The following is a 20,760-nucleotide window of genomic DNA, read 5'->3' as shown; positions in this document are numbered from 1 at the left end:
GAGCCCCACACCGTCGCGGCCGCCGCATGACACCGTGCGTGCAGGCCCAGCCGGCTTCGGGGTGCGAGGGGCAGGCACAGCACCAGCACCGACAGCACCTGGAGTCCGGCCCCGCCACGTATCCTGATTCCCCAAAGCGTCCACGTCCCTCCCACTGCCCCCGCGAATGAGAAAGATGTTTTCGGACATGGAAGCGTGTCTCCCCGGTCTCTAACATCCCTCTGTGGGAGCTCCTCTCCCCCCCAGGCCTCCCCTCACGAGCCACTGGGAGAAGCCGCCCTCCGAGCTCCCCCCACAAATCTCGCTCCGTCACTCAGCCCAGTAGTGCAGGTTTATTTTCCATATTGTGGCAGGCGACAGCGCTGCTCAACTGTAAGTGGGACCCGGACCCCTTTTCTCCGGAAAGGGCTTGATGGGGGGCAGCCTCGCTTGCGACCGCGTGTGCGGCCGTGGGCTCGCGTGGGCCGGCTCTGCAGTCTCGTCTGGAGGTACGGCCGGGCCAGCAGGATCGGGGGGCTCTCGGCCGCGGAGCTCAGCGCCTCTCCGAGCGGCCTCTCCACGGGGCTGCCCGAGCGTCCCGGCGGTGATGGGCGTCCTTCATGGCGCACGACTCAAGGGACCAACACGAAGCTTGCTCAGCCTCAGCAGTCAGCACCGCCAGCACCACCATATTCCACTGGCCACTTGAACTGGACCTGATGCAAGGTGGGAAGGTGACAAAACCAAGATGCATGGGTCAATGAGGTCATCGGAGAGGCTGCCCACCGCAGCACCGTCCTAAAGAGAGGCCCACAGGGAAGTGGTGCAGAATAGAGCATCGAGAAGGTCAAGGGTCAGACCGAGGAACCTGAAAGTGACCAGGTTAGACCGGGCTGGTGAGCCGCGGGACAGCATCCGAGGTCAGCAGAGATGAGCTCAGCGCCCTGCCCGAGGCGGGGACCGTCGCACACCTCCTCATCAGCTGAGGCGACGGACGGCGCCGACCGCCCCCTCCACTCACGCACCTGAAGACCGAAGCAGCAAGAGAAAGAGCAGCGAAGTGCCCCGGGGTGACACAGTTGTCATTAACTTTTAATCGTGATCAGACATGACGAGGCCCCTTTAAAAAAAACCCAGAGCTCGGGACACCCGGGTGGCTCAGCCGGTTGGGCGTCGGACTCTTGAGCCGAGCTCAGATCTGGATCTCAGGGCCGCGAGTTCAAGCCCGCACTGGTGTGGAGAAGACAGCTTTGCCGGTGATCGAACTCACACACTGCGCGTTCCACTGGATTTCAGTCCACCACCCCCGCCAGAGGACACGGGGTCCTCTGGGCCCTTGAGAGGGTATTTTCAGGCCACAAAAGGAAATGCCAGTCGATGCGGCAGAAGCTATTAGCCCAGGAGGCACGAGGAACCACGGAGTTCGGGTTGAGGAAGGGCTGTGATGGGAAGAGACGTCTGGACACGTGAGGGCTGAACCGCCTGTGCAGGGAGCCTGGAACGAAGGACGGCGGACGGCGGACGGCCTCAGCACCACAGGGAGAAGCCCCTTCCTGAACCCCAAGCCCCCTGCTTCACTGCCCAACGTGCCCCCACCATGTTCTCCAGTTCCAGGTCAGGGCACCAGCAGTCAGTTACCCAAACTGTGGCCACACCTCCGGGACGCAGGGGCAGGCTTGGCCTGGCGGGGGGTGGGGGGGGCAGTGACAAAGGAAACGGGCCGCAGGCGGGCAGGCTTCCCTTCTGATGAACCACGTCCGGGTGGAGGAGACCGCGCGCCTCCAGCGGCAGAGGGAGAGCGGGCACGCGAGCCCTGGACCGCCGCCTGCTCAGACAGGACGCGCTTCCCTCCCTGCCTCTTCCCTTGCTCCATGGCAAGTCCAACGAGCAGAAAGCCCTGCTGGCCCAGGAGCAAGGGAATGGGATGGTGCCGTCTTGTGTAGTGGAGAGCTGGGGACTCCTCACAACTCCAGAAAGCCGGAAGTCCCAGCCAGCCCCGGACGCAGTCTGGAGCGCTGTTTCCTCTGCGCCACGGCCCCGGAGCCAGATCCCAGCTGGTTTATTAAAAACACTCGCTCCGGGGCGCCTGGGTGGCTCAGTGGGTTAAGCCTCTGCCTTTAGCTCAGCTCAGGTCATGATCTCGGGGTCCTGGGATCGAGCCCCGCATCGGGCTCTCTGTGCAGCAGGGAGCCTGCTTCCCCGTCTCTCTCTCTGCCCGCCTCTCTGCCTACTTGTGATCCGTCTGTCAAATAAAACCTTAAAAAAAGAAAAAAAAAAGCTTAATAACACTTGCTCCTCTCATCTGCATGCCCTGGGGCCTGGAGAAGCCCCGCCCATTGCCTTCGGCCCCTGACCTCCAGCGAGGGATCTAGAAGTCTGCAGCAGACGCCCAAGTTGGGGTTCATGGACGCATCCTGGACACAGAGAGGGCTTTTCAGCCTTTGGCTTGTTACCACAGTGACTCCATGCACCCTTCCAGAGACCTGGTCAGAGAGCCTCCCCGACCAGTTCTGCCATCAGCCCAGACTCCCAAAGGGCCGCAGAATCCTAGCCGGGATCAAGAGAGGGGTTCTGTGCATCGAAGAACTGAAAACGTGGCCCGCTCGACCAGGGGAGGGGGAACTCGCACCAGGGAAACTCAGTAGCAGGTAACGTACATACGAGCGTGTGAGCAAGCGGGTGTGTCTGTGCGGACACACGCGTGCACACACATGCACGCACACACACACCCTGGGAGCAGGGACACCCCAGGTCAAGGGTCCCGAGCACCCCTAGCCTCCAGATCTTGGTTTCCAAACACCATCTTCCACGAACAGTGAGCAGGACCCCTGCAGAGACGGAAGATTTCCATCCAGCCAGGAAGCATCACGTGCTTCTGGAAGGTTCCGACACACCGGTGGCCAGGAAGCCAACCAGGAGCCCAGGGGCTGTCAAAACACTCGGGAGCCAGTTCATGGGGCTCGCTGAGCATGACAGGTCACACTTTAAAAAAAAAAAAAAACTAGTTCCCGAGTCCAAACTCAGACAAACGGATAAATAATGGAAGTGTGAGGAAGCGTGAAGTGTTCATATAGTTTTAAAGTATTTTTCCACAAAATCCTTCTTATGATAGAGAAAAAAAGAGTAATTTGCAGCAGGGGGGCCTGGCAAACACCACCCTGACAGTCACTACTCCCAGGAGCAGGAATGGGACGAACCGAAGTCCAGCCCCTCCCCCAGCGGCCAGCCCAGAGGCCCGGCCCCGGTTCCTGCTGCCCTGCCCCACGGGAGGCTCATCCCTGGGAGACACCAGACATCGCACAGGACAGACGAGCGCCGAGGCCAAGAGGAGATGAGGAACTTGCATGGACTAAAGTGGGCGGAGTGGGACAGACAGCCCGAGGCAGAGCACAGACGGACAGACCCTGTGTGCTCTCTGGCCCAGCAGGGACGGGGCTCCCACGGACTATCAGGGTGTTGCTTTGCACTCAGATAGCACGAGGTCAGAGTATGCAGGAGCTGAGCCCACACACCCAGGTGCTGGGCAGGGCAGGGCAGGGCCAGTCCGACGCCACAGCCCTATCTGGCGCTGCGGGCACCCCCTCGCCTTGTTGCGGCCCTGCTGTGTCGTCCGTGTCAGGCCCACATGGCTTCCCCTGTCTCCCTGACCAGCGTCAACCCCTGCGTGAGGGGCAGACCTGTCCACCTCTGCAGCTCTTGCCGGACGGCCCCTCAGCTTCTCCTGATCCAAGCGGAACCCCCACCGTCCACCATGTACTCTGCTGCCCGGGGCCTCGGCCCGAAGGGGTGGTTGGTAAGGAGGAGCCCAGGGCATGGGCTCAAGCAAGGTCCCGAGGGACAGGCATGCCCCTGGCACCCTGAGCCTCCATGGGAAGTGCATGCAGGCCCACTCTTCCAGTGGCCCCCGCTGCAGACATCGGGGTGGGAGACCCCTTGGGCCAGGGCATCCCTTCTCCCACTGCCCCCGCCCAGTCCTGGCCAAGACGAGGAACGGATGCCGTGCAGATGGGAAGGCGGCTGCTCTGAGACCCCGGCCTCACTAGAGGGATCTTCTCCCACTGCCCCCGCCCAGTCCTGGCCAAGACGAGGAACGGATGCCGTGCAGATGGGAAGGCGGCTGCTCTGAGACCCCCGGCCTCACTAGAGGGATCTTCTCCCACTGCCTTCGCCTCACTCCTCACGCCGGGTCCTGGGTCCTGCCTCCACCCACTAGAAGCCCAGAGCACCCCCTTCCCTGGTCCTAACAACCAACAACATCTTCAGATGTTGCCCAACGTCCTGCGGGGTCAGAATTTCCACGGGCTGAGAACCACGGGGTCCTCTCTGACCCACCTCTGTACCTACTTGAGCTGCCAGGCCCTGGTACTCCCAGCTTACTGGTGACCCGACGCCCCTGGTCTCACCACTGAGCGGGAGGAGGGAGGGCTGAGGCCGGCGCAGGAGCACTCGGGCCGTGCCTGGGGCCTCTGGAGGCCCGGTCCTGGCTAGAGAGAGAAGCACGAGAGTGAAGCAAATTCTGCCGAGGACACACGAGATCCATCTGCGAGGTCTGGGGCTGGCGGCCACAAAGAGCACACACAGGCTGTCCCTGTCGCCTGCAGCCACGGGCCCGAGTCGGCAACACCCTCGGCCCTGAGATCATTCTCGAGAAGCCGGCGGTCAGAGACGCGGCGGGAGGCGGGAGCTGCTTCGCCGTGATAAGCCGGGTCTGGCTCCAGGGCTTCTTGGAGCCGCCCCAGGCCCGCCAGCCGGCACGAGGTCCTCACTGAGGTATGCCTGGGCCTGGGATCCATGGGGAGGCCTGCCCCACACCCACTCGGCCTGGCCGCCGGCCAGGGGCCCCTGCATGGTCACACCCGGAGGTCCCTGCAGGGAACAGAGCCGGCAGCCGGGGTGAGGGCCCGGGGCCCACAGCTCCCCTCGTCCTGACAGCCGGGCTGCCCTGAGGAGGGCTAGGTGGGACATGGTCGAACAGAGTGACCTGGAGGGACGTTTAAACCAGATCAGGCCTGTGGGCAGGGGTCTGGAGAGGGTCTCCTGGATCCCCTTCCCGTGACAGGCAGGGCCCAGAGGGCAGCAGGCTCTGCCCAGGAGAGAGGCCGGTGTCTGTCCCCCACGAGGAAACACCCCCAGCTCTGGGGGTTTCAGCTCAGCCCAGGCTGTGCGCAGACCTTGGGCTGGCTTATTAGGGACGTGTGGTAACTGTGAGGGTTCAAGGGACAGGGCACAGGAAACGAGCTGAAAATCAGACCCACCGCCCACATTCTGCGACTAGAGCCCTTTCCACTGGGTCCAAGAAATCTGAGAGCTGCAGACGAGGTGACGGGCAAACCCAGTTTGTGGGGCCTCTTCAAGAGGAGCGACCACCATGTCCGGGACCCTAGACCGGCCGCGGTGATGACTGCTCATCACTCCCGCTCTGCCTGGAGGCTCGGTGCTGGCGGGGTCACCGTCTGTCCCTGGGGACCTGGGCCCTGGGGCAGCCAGAACCTCCCTGGGCCCTGCGTCCACACCCAGGACGGCAAGCAGCAGCGCGATTCCACTAGAAGAGACAGCAAGCCACACACGCCCCTTCCAGACCCAAACGCTGACCGTCGGCTGGACCCCTGGGCTTCGCCGCAGCACCAGCACCAGCAGCGGCAGGGTGGGGGCGTGCACTGACAGCGGCCACAGCCGATGCACTTAGGAAACCTCACGAGGCCGACCTCATGGACGCTTACAGCCACAGGAGCACGGCCATCAGGGGAGCACGGCCATGGGAGCACAGTCCTGGCGGAAGCAAGCCCACGGGGTGGCCACCAAGGACACAGTGAAGAAAGTTCCCTCCAGCTCCTTGTGCCGGGCATTTCGACCCTCTGCCCAGCGCAGTCCAGAAAACGGAATCCAGACCAGGGTCACTCACCAGTGACTTCAAATGGATGTGCCTTGGGGACGTGGGGACAGGCCCTTCTGAAAGTGAGAATGTGGGGGCAGGGGTGTCTGAGCCGAGCCCGCCCCGCCCGGGTGGGCACCAGCCTCAGAAGTTCCCGGCATCATCGTGGGAGGGTGGGAGAGGGAAAATGTGCTCAGGGAGGACCAAGCCGGCGGCGCTGCCGCCGAGCGCCACGCCCTCCGGGCACGCGGAGACCAGACCACGCAACGCAGACCACTCCGGGCGGCTGGGACAGCAGGGACCCACTGGCGGGCTCCCACTGGGAGGGCGCGCAGAGCCGGCGGGAGGCCGAGATGCTGAGGTCGGCCTGAGCGGCCCACCACTCCGGGCGCACGGAGAGACTCACACGGACCTGGCTCCCGGGGCCACAGACGGGCTTCCGGGAGACCACGCAGGCAGAGCCCTCTGCTCCGCGGCTTCGTCAACAGCGCAGACGACAACTCGGGGCAAAGCCCACACCCACGCGGTCCCGAACACCCGTGGGTTTCTGGCTCTGCTCCGACCTGTACCTGGCTGGGACCTCCGCCCTGTGCTTCAGCCGCTGGGTCTGGAGCTCAGGAAAAGCCATTTGCCCCGGGCAGAAGAGACAGAGCGGGGTCACTGGAGCTCCACGCAAGGATCGTGGGAGACGAGCACAAGGGAGCCTCGGGGTTGGGACCTGAATTCAAAGTCAAATGCACATCTCCTCAATCAGGAGGTGCGGATGGTCCCCAAGCGCAGGGCCAGCGAGGGCAGGGAGCGGGGAGCAGAACCCAGGGCCCCCAACAGGACCAGTGTTGGGATGGGGTGTGGGGGACAGGAAATATGCACCTGGCCTCTGACCTCTCCTGCCGCCGCCTCCAGCCTGGGCCTCTCGCGCCACGTTAAGCAGGAAGCCATGCCCCAGGGGCCACCACCCGGGAGCAGACAGCACCGCGCACTCTGCCCGAAGGACAATGCGCCCTGAGCTCCGGTTCTCCAGGGCCACCGACAAGGCGGAGGCCACTCCTTACGCAGGGCTTGTCGCCCTCCCCTTCCAGGGTGCCGTGGCACAAGACCAGGACAGGGCTGTCCCCACTGCGCAGGCAAGCTTGGCCTTCTCTGAAGGTCCTCCTCCTCCTCAGGTAACACTGGCCTCAGTCGGCACTGGTGGCCAAGCTGTGAGCGTCCACAGTGGCTTTGCGGCTGGACTCTGATGGCCTCAGATAAAACCCACCATCCGTCTGACCACCGTGGGGGTGAGACGCAGGAAGGCCTGGCTCCATCCCAGGGACCAGAGCAGGAAATCGGCCGCGGCCCCAGGCCAGGCTGCCCTCCCCAGCTTGCTGGCAGCTGCCCCCGTCGCCCACACGAGGCCCACAGATCCCACGCACTCCTGTGTCCTCTGCCTCAGCCCATGAGCACCCAGAGCTCACGCCTGTCCACCTTCCCAGGGCCTGTCGGTGCGCGGGGAATGGGATGGGGCCGGGTGGGCCGGGCTTACGAGGGTGCATGGTGGTTCCTTCACGGCAACGGCGGGAGGCAGAGTCAGGGGGCGGCCAGGCGGAACCTCCCTCCTGACGGCTTCGCAGATGACGTCAGGGAGCACCCCGAGGGGGGTGAAGACGGGGAGACGCGGCAGGCCGGTGCCCGCCGGCGGAAGGAAGAATGAAAGCACCAGGCAGAGTGAAGCGTCCACCGGGGAGGGCAGGGTCTCCCAGGGAACGTGCCACCACCCAGCCGGGGGCCTGTCGCCCAGCTCACCAGGCACAGTCGTGGGTGCAGGCAAAAATTCAAGTTTTCCAAGTTCGGGGCTTTCCAAGGCAAGTGATAGGAAGCGGATGCAGGTAGCAGGACAGGGTGCCCAGGGGAGCCAAGGTAAGGCCGGCTCGCAGAGTCCGGGCTGGGGGAGGCGGTCCCGACGTGGGGTGCACAGGTCCCCCCGCCCCCCGGGCTCAGGATTTAAGTGGGGGGCCAGCGGCACAGGAGGACAGGCCGGGACCAATGGCACACTACCCCGCCGACGCGGGACAGGCCTCCCCTGAGAACACCACGTGCGTCTTGAATTGGATTCAGAAGCCGGTATTTCAGACCCCGTAAGACACCGTGAGCCTAGACAGATGACGGCTGGCCAGCGTTTCGGTAAGTGCTTGCTGCCGGTCTACAGAAATGCAGCGTTTCGTGCGTCGACTTCGATACCCCAAACACTGCTGAGTTCTCTTAACGGCTCCAACAACTTATCCTTGGCAATTATTTTAGATCTTACCTTCGGAAATTATTTGGAACGTTCTAGAACACAGTTGCGTCATTGCGATGTGTCTCTCCCTACCCACTACCTGTCCCCAGGTGGTGACGGGAGCCCGGGCCGTCTGGAGACGTGTGCAGCAGGCCATGAGCTGTCTGGTGTCTGTGGAAGCCCCTGACCAAGTCACGAGGTTCCTTGTTTCCAGAATGTCTTCTCCTTCCCCAACATTCCGGAGGGATGACGTTTCTCAGAGGCTGCTTCTGCCTCGGCTGAGACGCTGCTATTTTCTCTTATTCTGAGGTCATACCAGGCTGCGCTCATGATCGAAACAGCCCTCGGGGTCCCCCCACCAGCGAGGGGTCTGCGGGGCCCTCCCTCCTAAACACAGGGTGGCGGCTCGGCAGCAGGTGCTGGATCACGGCCGTCCCAGGGGCCCTGCGGCCCCAACAGCACGCGTGCCTGGACCGCGGGCAGGGAGGCCTCCTCCCGGGAGCCCCGCACATCGCCGCGCGCTCACGTCGGCCCGCCCCTGCTGTCCGCCCCCTCCCCTCCCTCTTCTGCACTGACCGGGGCTCTTCGGGTCGCGACCCCCCGCCCCGCCCCGCCGCTCGTTTGGACGCTCTACACAGTTTCCAGGCCTGCCGTGGATAAGGAAGCACAGCTTGCAAGACCCCAGCCCACACAGGGCAGAGTCTCCCACGCGCCGTGACCCCTCCTCCACGACACGCTCACCACGCGGCTGTCCAGCCCAGTTTCTGGGACCACTCAGCTATCCGTGCGGCCCTCGCACTCAGGGTCCTCTGGCCGGGATCACTCTCCTTTGCCCAGAGGACAGTCTTTGAAACTCCTTTCAGTGTGGGTCTACTGGTCGCAAAATTCCGTCTTTTGTTTAAGGACAACCTTTTAGGGACGCCTGGGTGGCTTGGTCGGTGAAGTGTCTGCCTTCTGCTTAGGTCATAATCCTGGCGTCCTGGGACCGAGTCCCGCATTGGCCTCCCTGCTCGGCGAGAAGCCTGCGGCTTCCTCCCCTGTTCCCCCCCACCTGGGGTCTCTCTCTCTCGCTCATTAACAGATGAATAAAATCTTAAAAATAAAAAAAGCACAACCTTTTAAATTGGAGGGTGACAGAGAAAAGCACGCAGCGCCGCACCCGTGACGCCAGGCTCCGGGGTCACTAGGGCCTCTGCCCCCTGGGGGCTGCTAACACCGGTGGCCGTCTGCCTGGTCTCGGACAGCATCAGTGGGGTCGCACCATGTCCTCCTTCTTCCCACACCACACGCGCGGACCGCTGGCCTCACTGCGGAGGCCGCCACTCCTTTGTTCCCATGGCGCAAGGCAGCCTGGTCTGTGAAGTCACCGTCCTGCCGGGGAGGGCGTCCCACGGGCCACTGGGGCGCGTGTGCTGGCTTGGGTGTGAGGCCACGCCCGGACTCCACCCGCACACACGGCAGCTCCCACGCTGCACACCGAGCGTGCTGTAAAACTTCCCGGCCGCGGCATCTCGTGGCGGCGTGGATCTGCCCAGTGAGAGGAGCACTTGTCCAGATGTTCACGGGCCATCGGTAGGTCTTCGCTGGTTGCGTGCCTGTCCGTGGGCTCCCAGGACCAGTGCTCGTTGCTCATTACTCGTTGCTCGTTGCTCGTTCCGTGACTCGTTACTCGTTGCTCGTTGCTCGTTGCTCGTTCCGTGACTCGTTGCTCATTACTCGTTGCTCGTTACTCGCTGCTCATTCCGTGACTCGTTGCTCATTACTCGTTACTCGTTGCTCGTTCCGTGACTCGTTACTCGTTGCTCGTTGCTCGTTGCTCGTTCCGTGACTCGTTGCTCATTACTCGTTGCTCGTTACTCGCTGCTCGTTCCGTGACTCGTTGCTCATTACTCGTTACTCGTTGCTCGTTGCTCGTTCCGTGACTCGTTACTCGTTACTCGTTGCTTGCTGCTCGTTCCGTGACTCGTTGCTCGTTACTCGTTGCTCGTTACTCGCTGCTCGTTCCGTGACTCGTTACTCGTTACTCATTACTCGTTGCTCGTTGCTCGTTCCGTGACTCGTTACTCGTTGCTCGTTGCTCGCTGCTCGTTCCGTGACTCGGCAGCAAGGATGACACTGACATCGCTTGTGTCTAGAAATGATCAGAACAGCTTCCCTCCCCCACCCGTCTGGGCCATTTAAACATGATGCTGGGTGCTTACCTTACGGGAACGAGGGAGCCTCACCACCTCACTGATCCAGGGGACCTGTCCGCGGCCAACAGGATGGCGAAGCCTACCCCGCTCTGCCCTCCTGCCCCTTCGTGAGCCAGAGCCTCCACTGCCGGGCGCCTCCTTCCACTCGTCCTTCCGTACCCAGCCGAGAAGCCTCTGCAACGCTGAGCTCACAGCGAGAACTCCTCCCGGGCGTTTCGTGGTGTCTCCTGCACGTGCTGCCCCGCTGAGTTTGGGACATGTCGTGGACGGGGTTCACAGCTGCTCCCCTGGGCGTATCTAACTGACCCAGGACCACACAGACCACAGCACCTTCCTCCCTGCGCCGCACCGTCCATAGTTCGACGAGACACCCCACACAAGCGGGTCCTCCTGTGGGCGTCCTATCCCCCGAGGCCCTGCGTCCACAGTGTCCTCCAAAGTTGTTCAAGGTCTTCAAGACGATCTCTGCTCTTCTTGGCCCTCTGCATTTCCGAACACGCTCCGGAACAAGTTTGTCGAATTCCACCAAAACTCCCTGCACAGATTTCAGCCGCAGCGCACGGGATCCCCCATCCAGTAAAGGACGGACCCTCCGAGGCTTCCGACCCGCCCATGTGCCAGATGCTCCATTCCTTGGGTGTTCGTCGACAGCGCGCAGTAGTTCTCTGTCCCAGGAACCGTCTGTTAATCGTTACGTAACTCTAGTGTCTGAAAGGCTGTGCTAGTCCTTACTGATTTTTCCTGGTAACTAGAATCAGGTCTTGCACGGTGAGCATGTGACCAGCAACCTTGCAAACTCTACTCACTGCTCCTGAGGGCTTCTTGTGGATTTCTCTTGATTTTCTTCATGTGTAACCGTTTCTCTGCAAATAACCACAGTTTCCTTTCTGGATTTTCAAGGTGTACATCTTTCAATCTCCTTTTCTGGCCAGGCTCCGGCGTGAGGAGAGCAGACATCCCGAGACGGCCACAGGCCTGTCTCCACCTCACCCAGGGACAGAGCGGCCGATGCCGCCCCACGAGGCAGGGTGCTCGTCCGAGCTCTCGGCTGACTAAGGAGGTTCCTTTCTGCCCCTAGTTTGCTGAAAGAGCCCCTTACTCACGAAAGGGTGTTGAACCGCACAAATGATTTTTCTGTTTGCCAAGACCACGCAGTTGATCTCTTCATGGATGTGAATTGTATGGCTTTTCGGACGCACACGCCGGCACTCCTGAGCCCGACCCGAGCTGCTCGTCCACTCCCGCCACGCAACACCGCGAAGCCCGGCTCGTGCGTGGTTCCGGGTTGTTCGGGATTTCCGGGGAGCCTGCTCGGCGACGCTCTTTCGCTCCCTCTCTCCCTCCTTGCTTTCTCTGAAACACCCTTGTCAGGTCTGGGCGTCAAGGTCACGCTGCCTCAGGAAACAAGACAGGACAGGAGGCTTCCTCGTTGCCGCGGCCTCTCCGCGGAGGGTCTACAACACGCTGCTCTTCCCCGAACGCGCCTGAGCACTGAGCAGTGAAGTCGTCTGTGCCTGGAGTTCTCCTCGCTGGAGCGCTCTAAGTTCAGGGAGGCTTCGTGAAGATGGGAGCGAGTGAGAGCCGCGTCAGCAAGACGGCGGCACAGCGGCTCTGGCACTCGTCCCCTCCGGGAAAGTCCGTCTGAACGCCTATGCCACAGAAGGATGCCCTCCAATGGCTGAGGAGTGCAGATGGGGATCCCAGCGCCCTGGTGGCGGAGAGCCAAGGAAAGACAGTTCTGCACCGAGACGGACACGTTCCCCATGAGCAGGGGTGGGGGGCTCAGGTACGCGCCTTGAGTGGCCCAGAGACTCCAGCGCTGGTCCGCAGGGAACGCAGGGTCCAGACTCAATCCTGCTGACCCGGGCACCAGGCCACCTGCCCAAGGACTCCAGCACACAGCCAGAGGGCTCATCCAGGTTTCTGGATGGACAGACTGTGAAAGGCATCCCTGCCAGCGCCTGTCCATGCAGACTAGAGTCCAGACACCAACACAAGGCCATAAGGGTCACGGCAAATCATGGAGACATGACATCTCAAAAGAAAACCGACAGAACAACAACTGACCCTAAAAAAGGAAGGGCCATAGAGAGTCTGGAGAGAAGGCAGAATGACCTTCTCAAAGAAATTCAGTGGACAATAAGAGAACAAACACAATTAAATGAAATTTGGGAAACAATACACAAACAACAGGATGAAGAAGTTCGCAAAGAGCGAGAACATTTTTCTAAAATCAGAAATCCTGACCTTGAAGAATACAGTAAGACGAGCCCTCGGCAGAGAGCTTCACGGATGGACAGGTCCGGCAGAAGGGCAGTGATGGCGCCAGGAGACACGTCCCCAGACTTACCCAGCACAGAGAACAAGGAAAGGGGAAGAGACCCCAACGGGAGCTCCAGGAGAACTTCCAGAGAAGCCATGAGCACATGGCTGGACTCCCAAGAGGAGAGAGGCAGACGGGTGCCAGGACCTGAGTTCAAGGAATACCAGTTCACAAAGCTCCACGACGGCCCCCCAGACCTCAACCCCAATTATCTTCTCCAGGACACATTATAATAAAACTCTAAAACCACAGGGAAGATAAGCTTTGCAAGCAGCCATGAGCCAACAACTCGTGTACCAGGGAACCCACACAGGCTCTAGGTGGAGTTCTCCGCAGAAGCGATGTGGGCCGGAGGCTAGAGGGGGGGATACATGCAGAGCGCTGAAAGGAAAAAGCTGCCAACCGGAACGACCAGCAGAGGTGTCCTCCAGAAACAAAGGACAGAAAGTCATTCCAGGACGAACTCAAGCAGAGGGAGGTCATTACCACGAGCCTGCCTTAGGACAGGTGTTGAAAGAACTTCTGCAGGCGGAGACAGGCAGATGCTAATGAGTAACACAGGACAGACAGAAATACAGGACACATGGAGGCAGGTGAGGGAACGAACTCAGAACAACCCGCCACATGTGCGGACGTGCTCATCACTGACTCTAGCACAAAAGGTAAAGGAGAGAAACATTAAAAATAACTGTCGGGGGGCGCCTGGGGGGCTCAGTGGGTTAAGCCGCTGCCTTTGGCTCGGGTCATGATCTCAGGGTCCTGGGATCGAGTCCCGCATCGGGCTCTTTGCTCAGCAGGGAGCCTGCTTCCTCCTCTCTCTGTCCACTTGTAATCTCTGTCTGTCAAATAAATAAATAAATAAATCTTTAAAAAAAATAAAAATACAAAAATAAAACTGTCGGGGGATGCCACCCAGCTGGCTCAGTTTGAAGAGCACGGGACTCCTGCTCTCAGGGTGGATGAGTTCAAGCCTCATGCTGGGTGTAGTTTACTTGAAAAAGAAAAAACTTAAAAAATAATAATAATAATAATAATTCGTCAATAAATACACAATATAAAAAGATATAAAATGTGACATCAAAAGCATAAAATGGGGCAAGGGTAAAGAGTAGTTTTTCATGTGACTGAAGTTGTTACCAACTTTAAAGAGACGTTAAGTTAGCTTCATGGTAACAGCAAAGCAAAACCTTACAAAGGAAATGGCATCAAAGAGCGTCACCTCAGACAACCATCACTGGAGAGAGGGAAGAACGCAGGGACAAGAGAACTACAAGACAGGAAGGAAACAATTAAGAAAAGCATTAGTAATTCTCCTAATACTTTAAATATAAATGGATTAAATTATCCAATCAAAAGGCACAGAGGAGTTGAATGGATCAAAACCAAGACTCAACCACAAGCTGTCTAGAAAGAGACCCCCTTTCAGTTTTAAGGACACACAGAGACTCCAAGTGAATGGGTAGAAAAGATATTCCAGGCCAGTGGAAAACCAAACCCAACAGGGGCTGCTACACTTACATTAAAAAAAAAGATCTTCAAAAAAAAAAAAAAAAGATCTTCAGTTAAAAACTGTAATGAGACAAAGAAGGCCAGCGTATGATGATAAAGGGGTTAACTCACCGGTACACTGAAGGGATGCGGCAACAACAAATGCATATATACTGTGGGGGTGCTGTTTTTTTGAAAAGATAAGCAAAATTGACAAATCTTTAGCCAGACTGAGGAGAGACTCAAATATAATGGGAAATGAAAGAGGAGACATTACTACTGACACCACAGAGATGCAGAAGGATCCTATGCGGTTACTGTAAGCATTTATGTGCCAACCAACTAGACAACCTAGAAGGAACAAGTTCCTAGAAAATACAAGCTACCCCATGAAATCATGAAGAAATAAAATGTGAACAGACCAGTAACAAGGACATTAAACAGTCATCAGAACCTCCAACGCAGAGAAGCCCAAGCCAGATGGCTTCACTGATGAATTCTTCCAAACACTTGAAGAAGAATTAATGCCAATCCTTCTCAAGCTTTCCAAAAAACTTGAGAGGACACTCCCAAACTCATTTTACAAGGCCAGTATTACCCTGATATGAAAGCCAGATGAAGACACCACCAGAGAGGAAAACGGCAAGCTGATATCCCAGATGACTGTAGATGTGAAAATGCTCGACAACAGACCAGCAAACCCTACACCGGGATCAAGTGTGAGGACACGAGGCACGTGGAGACGATCCAGCACACACAGATCAAGAAGCATGATCGACCGTGGTAACAAAATGTAGAATAAAAACCAGAGGGTCATCTCTATAGGCGCCAAAAAAGCATCTGGCAAAACACAACGTCCTCTCATGATAAAAAGTCTCAACAAATAGGGTACAGAAGGGACCTACTTCAGCTTACTAAAGGCTGTATGTGAGAAGCCCATAGCTAATATCACCTCAACAGTGAAAGGCTAAAAGCTTATTCTCTAAAATCAGGAACAAGACAAAGATGCCCACCCTTCTTTTTTCCAGTTTTACTGAAAAATAACCAATATACATCCTGTATCAGGCAGAGAGCATGAGGGCTTGGTTTACACGTATTGTGGAAGAATCACCACAGCAGGTTCAGCAAACACCCACCTTCTTATGTAAATGTAAGAAAATGAAAGGGAAGAAGGGAAAAGGGGCAGACTTTCTTCTTGGGATGAGAACTCTAAGGATTTACGCTGTTTCCTATCCTGGGTATCATACGGCAGAAATCAAATTGAAACCACAATCAAAGGCCCCTGGGTGGCTCAGCCGGTTAAGCGTCTGACTCTTGGTTTGAGGATGTGGGAAAAAAGCTGTGCACTGCTGCTGGGATTCCAAACTGGTGCAGCCACCAAGGAAAACAATATGGAGGGTCCTCAAAAAATTAAAAATTAAACTATCAGAAGACCCACAAGTCCCACTTCTGGGACTACATCCGAAGGAAACAGGTATTTTCCAAGCACAACGTCCGACGTATTCCACGAGTTTTGATACGTTAATCAGCCACATTTAACTGGTAATTAAAGCCACCTTTCCATTCTGATATTTTTCTTGACCCACGGGTTATTTTAAAAGGACACCACTTAACCGGCAAACATTTGCCAACGTGCTCATTTTTTCTCATTAGCTTGTAACTTCGTGCCACTTGGTCCAAGAGTGCGGTCTGCAGGTATCGGTCCTCTGACGTGTGTGGGGGCCTTCTTTACGATCAGGCCCGAGGCCAACCTTGAAAATGTTCCAGAGAGCACATGGCAAGACTTTACTCCGTGGCTGCTGGACGTGGCCTTCTGCACGCCAGCGAGACCCCGCTCCTTGGTCACACATCCGCCACCTTAACCGTTTCCACATACTGCATTTCTTAAACGCTTGTCAAGGGTAGTAAACCCCCAGGTCTGGACATTGGACAGTATCTCAATCTCTTTTCTCCAGGGCAATCAAAAGGGCCTTTGAAATAATTTAGCTCCTTCCTGCCAGTCTGAACAAAGTCATTTTTTCCAGCATCTTCCTAGTGTATTATCATATTTGAAAATATTATACTTGAAAATTTCAACATGGACAGTTTTAAACCCAGCCCTTAGACATACTTGTTTCATTTCATTTGTTCGCCCATTCTTCTTCCTTTTAAAACCTCTTCCTGGGCCCGAACTCCTGTTCTTGAAGGAAATTCCTTGCAACTTCCTTTGCAGGAGGAATCATCTGCAGGTAATACCCCCGTTTTGTCCGTGAACTATTTCTGAAGTGTCATCCTTTATTTTTAGTAACATCAAGTCACATGCTGAAAAACTCACCCTTGTAAGAAGTGTCGACTTCAGCGACTTTCAGTGTGTTTACAGAGCTGGGCCAATGACACCATTTAATTCCAGAACATTCTGGCCTCCTCACACGAAAGCCCGCCCCACGGGCTGTCGCTCCTTTATCTGGGGACTGGCCTGTTCCAAGCACTTCCTAGAAACGGGACTGTAGGATATACAGCCCCTCTCGGTGGGCCCGACGCCCGTGTTGGAACTTCATGCCTTTGCGTGGCTGAGTAATATTCCACGTGTAGATGGCAAGATCCCACCTGGCTTACCGTGCGTCTGTGAACAGACCTGGCTGTTTCCACTTCGGGGCCAATACAAATAATGCCACAGTGCCCGCTTGTGTACAGGTTTGTGTGGACACGTGCTTTGTGTCCTCACGTGTAGAGCTTACACCCAGGACGGAAATGCTGGGTCGGACTCGAAGTGTCCCAAATATTCCCAACAACACCCAGTTTTCCTCAGCATTCAAGCAGGAGCTGCCACGGTGCTGGTCTCGGAGCCTCGATGGCACAGGCCGACGTTCCCGACGTCGGAGGTCGCGGAGAAGTTGACCGTGCTCTGCCCTGGTCCCTCCCCCGCACGGGGGCTTGTCCTTTCTCTCCACCTGCTTTCAGAATTAGCCTTGAACGCTGCATGGGGGCTTGGGCATGATTTCATTTTTCCTTCTGCCCAGGATCTGTTCTGTTCCTGGCATCCCTTAAACGTGATCTTCCTTTTCTTCTCTCTCTCCGGGATTCCAGACATTTCTGTCTACGGGAGAACGGACCCCACCCCTTGGCGGTAGTGGGAGGCAGGGGACGCAGAGGTGCCGTCCCACTCCCGGGAGCTGCTGCCCCAGCCCGCCGTCCCCCCTCAGCGTGCCCGCCCCTGTGTCAACCACGCAGCCCGCTGGCCCCTACGGCACAGCCTGGGAGAGCCGCAATGATTTGGGACGGCAGCTTCGAACCCTTTCCAGAAAAAGCACTGAGTGGCCATGGTCTGAGTCGGTGAATGCGGTTTTGTGGTGGGGAGGCCCAGCCCCCACAAGGCAAGTGCCGGACGGAGCGGACAGGGAGAGCAGGCACTGCTGGGCGTGCGTCTCGCCAACCACCTCCAGGACATCCGTGTGGCACCCCCTCTCGGTTTACAATTTTATAGGAGACGCCGTACTTCTTTGGATATGACTTGCCCTGGGGACCCCCCCAAGCTGGGACTCTAGAGCCGGGAAAGGCCCGTGTGACTCGGGGTCTGCCTGCGTCAGGCCCGAGTCCGAGGGGGCATGCCGTGGTACGGCACTCGGTGACCCGGGGAGCCACTCCCAGGGCCTGTTCCGTGGGACCGGGAGAAACAGCCACAGCCTTCCTTTGGACCCCACAACTCCCGTCTAGCTGAGAGGGCCCACGGCGGGACTCCCATGCAGCCACCAGGAAGGAGGCCGGGCTCCGGGCGAAGCAGCTCTTCACGCGAAAAGACACAAAGCCGCTGTGGTCATAAATACATTTTATTTCATTAGAAATGCATAATTAACAGTGTTGAGAGCATTTCCCCCTAGAAAAGTAGGTAAGCAATATTTCCATCAAAATCGTTAGTTGTCTTTTGCAAATACCTATTTTCATTACACGGAACAGAGCACACAGCAAAAGGCTTCTGCTACTCCACTTTTTTTTTTCAATTTTCTCTTTTGTTATAAACACCATAGCAAATTAAAAAAAGCTGTTTGAACAGAGAAAAATATCGTAGTTCTTGATTTTCCGCACGTACTTAACGCAGTCCACGCTGTGCCTCCCTCTCTCTCTCTGGACACCAACAGTGGGACTCAAAAGGAAGGGTCTTCCGGCAGGGGCGGTGGCTGTTACCGGCACCCTGTGTTGACCGGGACACCCCCTGTCCGCGCAGGTGAGGCTTTCCGACGCACTCGAACGGAACACGTGCAGTCCCCTCCGTGCAAAGCCGTGGGGCCGGGGCGCGCGGGACGGGGCGGGAGGCTGGAGCCGGCGCAGAGCACGGCCGCGGCTCCATCTTAGGTCCTGTGGTGGGTGGGCGGCCTGTCCCGCCTACTGGATCTGGATGGCTCCGTGCTCGAGCTGCATTTCGGGCTGCAGGCCGGGCTGCAGGGTCTCGGCCGTCTGCAAGAGGGGAGAGAGGAGGCTTTCTATGCGGGTACCCAGCGCGCGAGGCCAGGCTCCTCGCCGGTCGCAGAGCACCAGTGGCTTTCGGGCTTGGAAGAAACACACACAGCAGAGCCGGAAGGAGCCAACGTCCCTCTTTTCAGAGCCTTCTGTTTGCCACGCCCCCCACCCACCCTGCCGCACACGCTCTGTGGCTCGCTGGGGCCTGTTTCCCAGTCCCACCCTGCCCATCACTGGGGACCATCTTCCGGGCGCTTAAACCGTCCTGTCCCTAGAACTTCGGTCACCAATCTGCCTTCTTACAAAAACCGTTCCACTGTCCCCCCAAAAACCCTTTTAGGGGCAGTTACCCTGTCTTCCCTAATGAAAGAAGTTCTAACCAAGGAGCTCCAGGTGTTGATCCCAACGTGTACTCAGAGGCTGGAGAGAAAGAGCAAACGGCCAGGAAGAACAAGCGGCAACATAAGCCCACGGACCAGAATGAGCCCCCAAACAGAGGTCAGCAGGCGGTTGTCCTTCGGCTCCCCCAAGCTGCCCATCAAAGACAAGGTCACAAAGATGGGACCCTCAGAGGGGGGCGTCCGGCTGCCCCAAAGGAGCCGTGGTGAGAGAGGTCGGGCAGGAGGCAGTGAAGGCGGTAGAGGCCGAGAGCCGGGGACACGGGCAGGCAGGAGCCCCCGAGGCGTGCGGCTGGGGCTGCGGCTCCCACTACCCTAGAGGCCCTGCTGCTGGGACTCGGGCGGCAAAGGACACCACATGCAGGGCTTCCTGAGCAGAGCGAGAGGCCCCGTGGGTGACACCCTCAGCACGGGCATCGCCCGCAACGCCTGCCGAGCCCGGGACAGCAGCCCAGGCAGGGGTAAGGAGGGAGGACGGAGCTGGGACGACCCGACCCGGGAGGCCCCCGCACGTACCCGGGCGAGGGAAAGCAGATCCAGGCAGGTGGCAGCCGCAGGCGGAGGGAGCAGGGGGCTGCAGGAGGGTACAGAAGCGCCCCCAGGACGCAGAGTGACTCCCCTCATCCCCTGGAAAGGCAGCTTCAGACTCGGGCCCACAGGACGTGGATCTCAGATGAGGGGACACCTACTTGGGGGACTTGGGGGGACCCCAGCCCTGATGAGGACCCCCTCCCTTCTCTTTTGTCCTTAAAATGCAGCAGCCAGACCTGTGTCTCGGGCAGGAAATGGAGAGAAAGGACTCCAACCAGATGACACAGAAAGTTCCAGACGTTGTAGGGAACCAAAGACAGCCGGCAGTTCCGGGCAGCCCTGGAGTTCAACTCGGGCATCTGCCTGCACAGGGGTTCCCAGGGGCAGGGCCCATCACATGGGCCAACTCCCTGGGGTCCTGCCCAGGAAAAGCCAGACCCTTTCTCCAGCCCCATGGCGGCTCCTGGGTTATTCTCCTCAGCTGCACGCCGCCTTCTCCAGGAAGAAGGTCACGTCCCTGAGCCTGTCCTGCGGCAGACTCGACGTACATCCACCAAGAGCAGAGCCTTCATGATGACAGTCAGGGACCCCTTCCCTCTGCAGACACAGGCCCATCTACGGGAGGCGCCGGGGGGGCCACAGGAGCGCGAGCCCCCAAGGATGAGATGGGAAGAACAGGCCCAGGGCCACCCCGTTCCTGGGTCACCTGCTGACGGACCGAGTCCAAGCCGCACGGGGTCTGTGACAGGGACAACACCCCTGTGGGCGCACAGCTCACTCCCGGCCTGTTCCTACACAGACTCACTAAGTCGGTCTGAAAACGCTCCAGGCAGGAATCGAGACAGAGAACAGACAGGAAGCCGCGGAGGCCGAGAGCTGAACGGACACAGCCTTCCTCAATCCTGCGACCTGCGGCAGGACCACGAACGCACGGTCCAGGAAGGCGGCCGGCCGCACCGCACCCAGGTCTGAAGCAACTGGGGACCCTTCCATGCCTGCTGGGCGGCGGGGAAGGAAAGTGCCCGAGTGCAGGGCCCACCTAGAACCATGCGGGCACCAGACGCAAGCCACCTGGTGTGGGCAGGAGGAGGGCTGCGGGGGCTCTGGCTTCCAGGACAGACTCGTGCTTAGACCAGAGAGAGGTCCAACTCGTCCCCCAACACCGCTGGCTCCGGGTCTTACTCAACCCCTCTCGGCTCAGGCCACGGTGGAGTGGGCCTCTGTGGTCACCACCACACAAAAGCCCCATAGAAGGTCCCAGGCTACCGCAGCCGCTCACGTGGGAC

General features: G+C 58.4%; 1 protein-coding gene across 6 annotated transcripts in view; it reads right to left on the bottom strand.

Moving 5' to 3' along the window:
* Positions 1-317: 317 nt before the first annotated feature.
* The window catches only part of BANP (BTG3 associated nuclear protein), a 118,707-nt gene continuing 98,264 nt past the window's right edge, over positions 318-20,760 (bottom strand). For 5 of the 6 annotated variants that reach the window (XM_032324950.1, XM_032324951.1, XM_032324953.1 and 2 more), the window contains one exon: positions 17,875-18,542. In XM_032324950.1, the coding sequence (XP_032180841.1) occupies positions 18,471-18,542 (72 nt within the window). In that variant the 3' untranslated portion in view covers positions 17,875-18,470. Of the gene's footprint in view, positions 696-17,874; positions 18,543-20,760 lie in introns of those variants that run through there. The other variant, XM_032324952.1, reaches the window with a different exon arrangement.

Source organism: Mustela erminea, chromosome 19, assembly GCF_009829155.1.
Source record: "Mustela erminea isolate mMusErm1 chromosome 19, mMusErm1.Pri, whole genome shotgun sequence".
Lineage (NCBI taxonomy): Eukaryota > Metazoa > Chordata > Mammalia > Carnivora > Mustelidae > Mustela > Mustela erminea.
The sequence above is the reverse complement of the archived record's forward strand: the minus strand, read 5'-3'. Positions and strand labels throughout refer to the sequence as shown.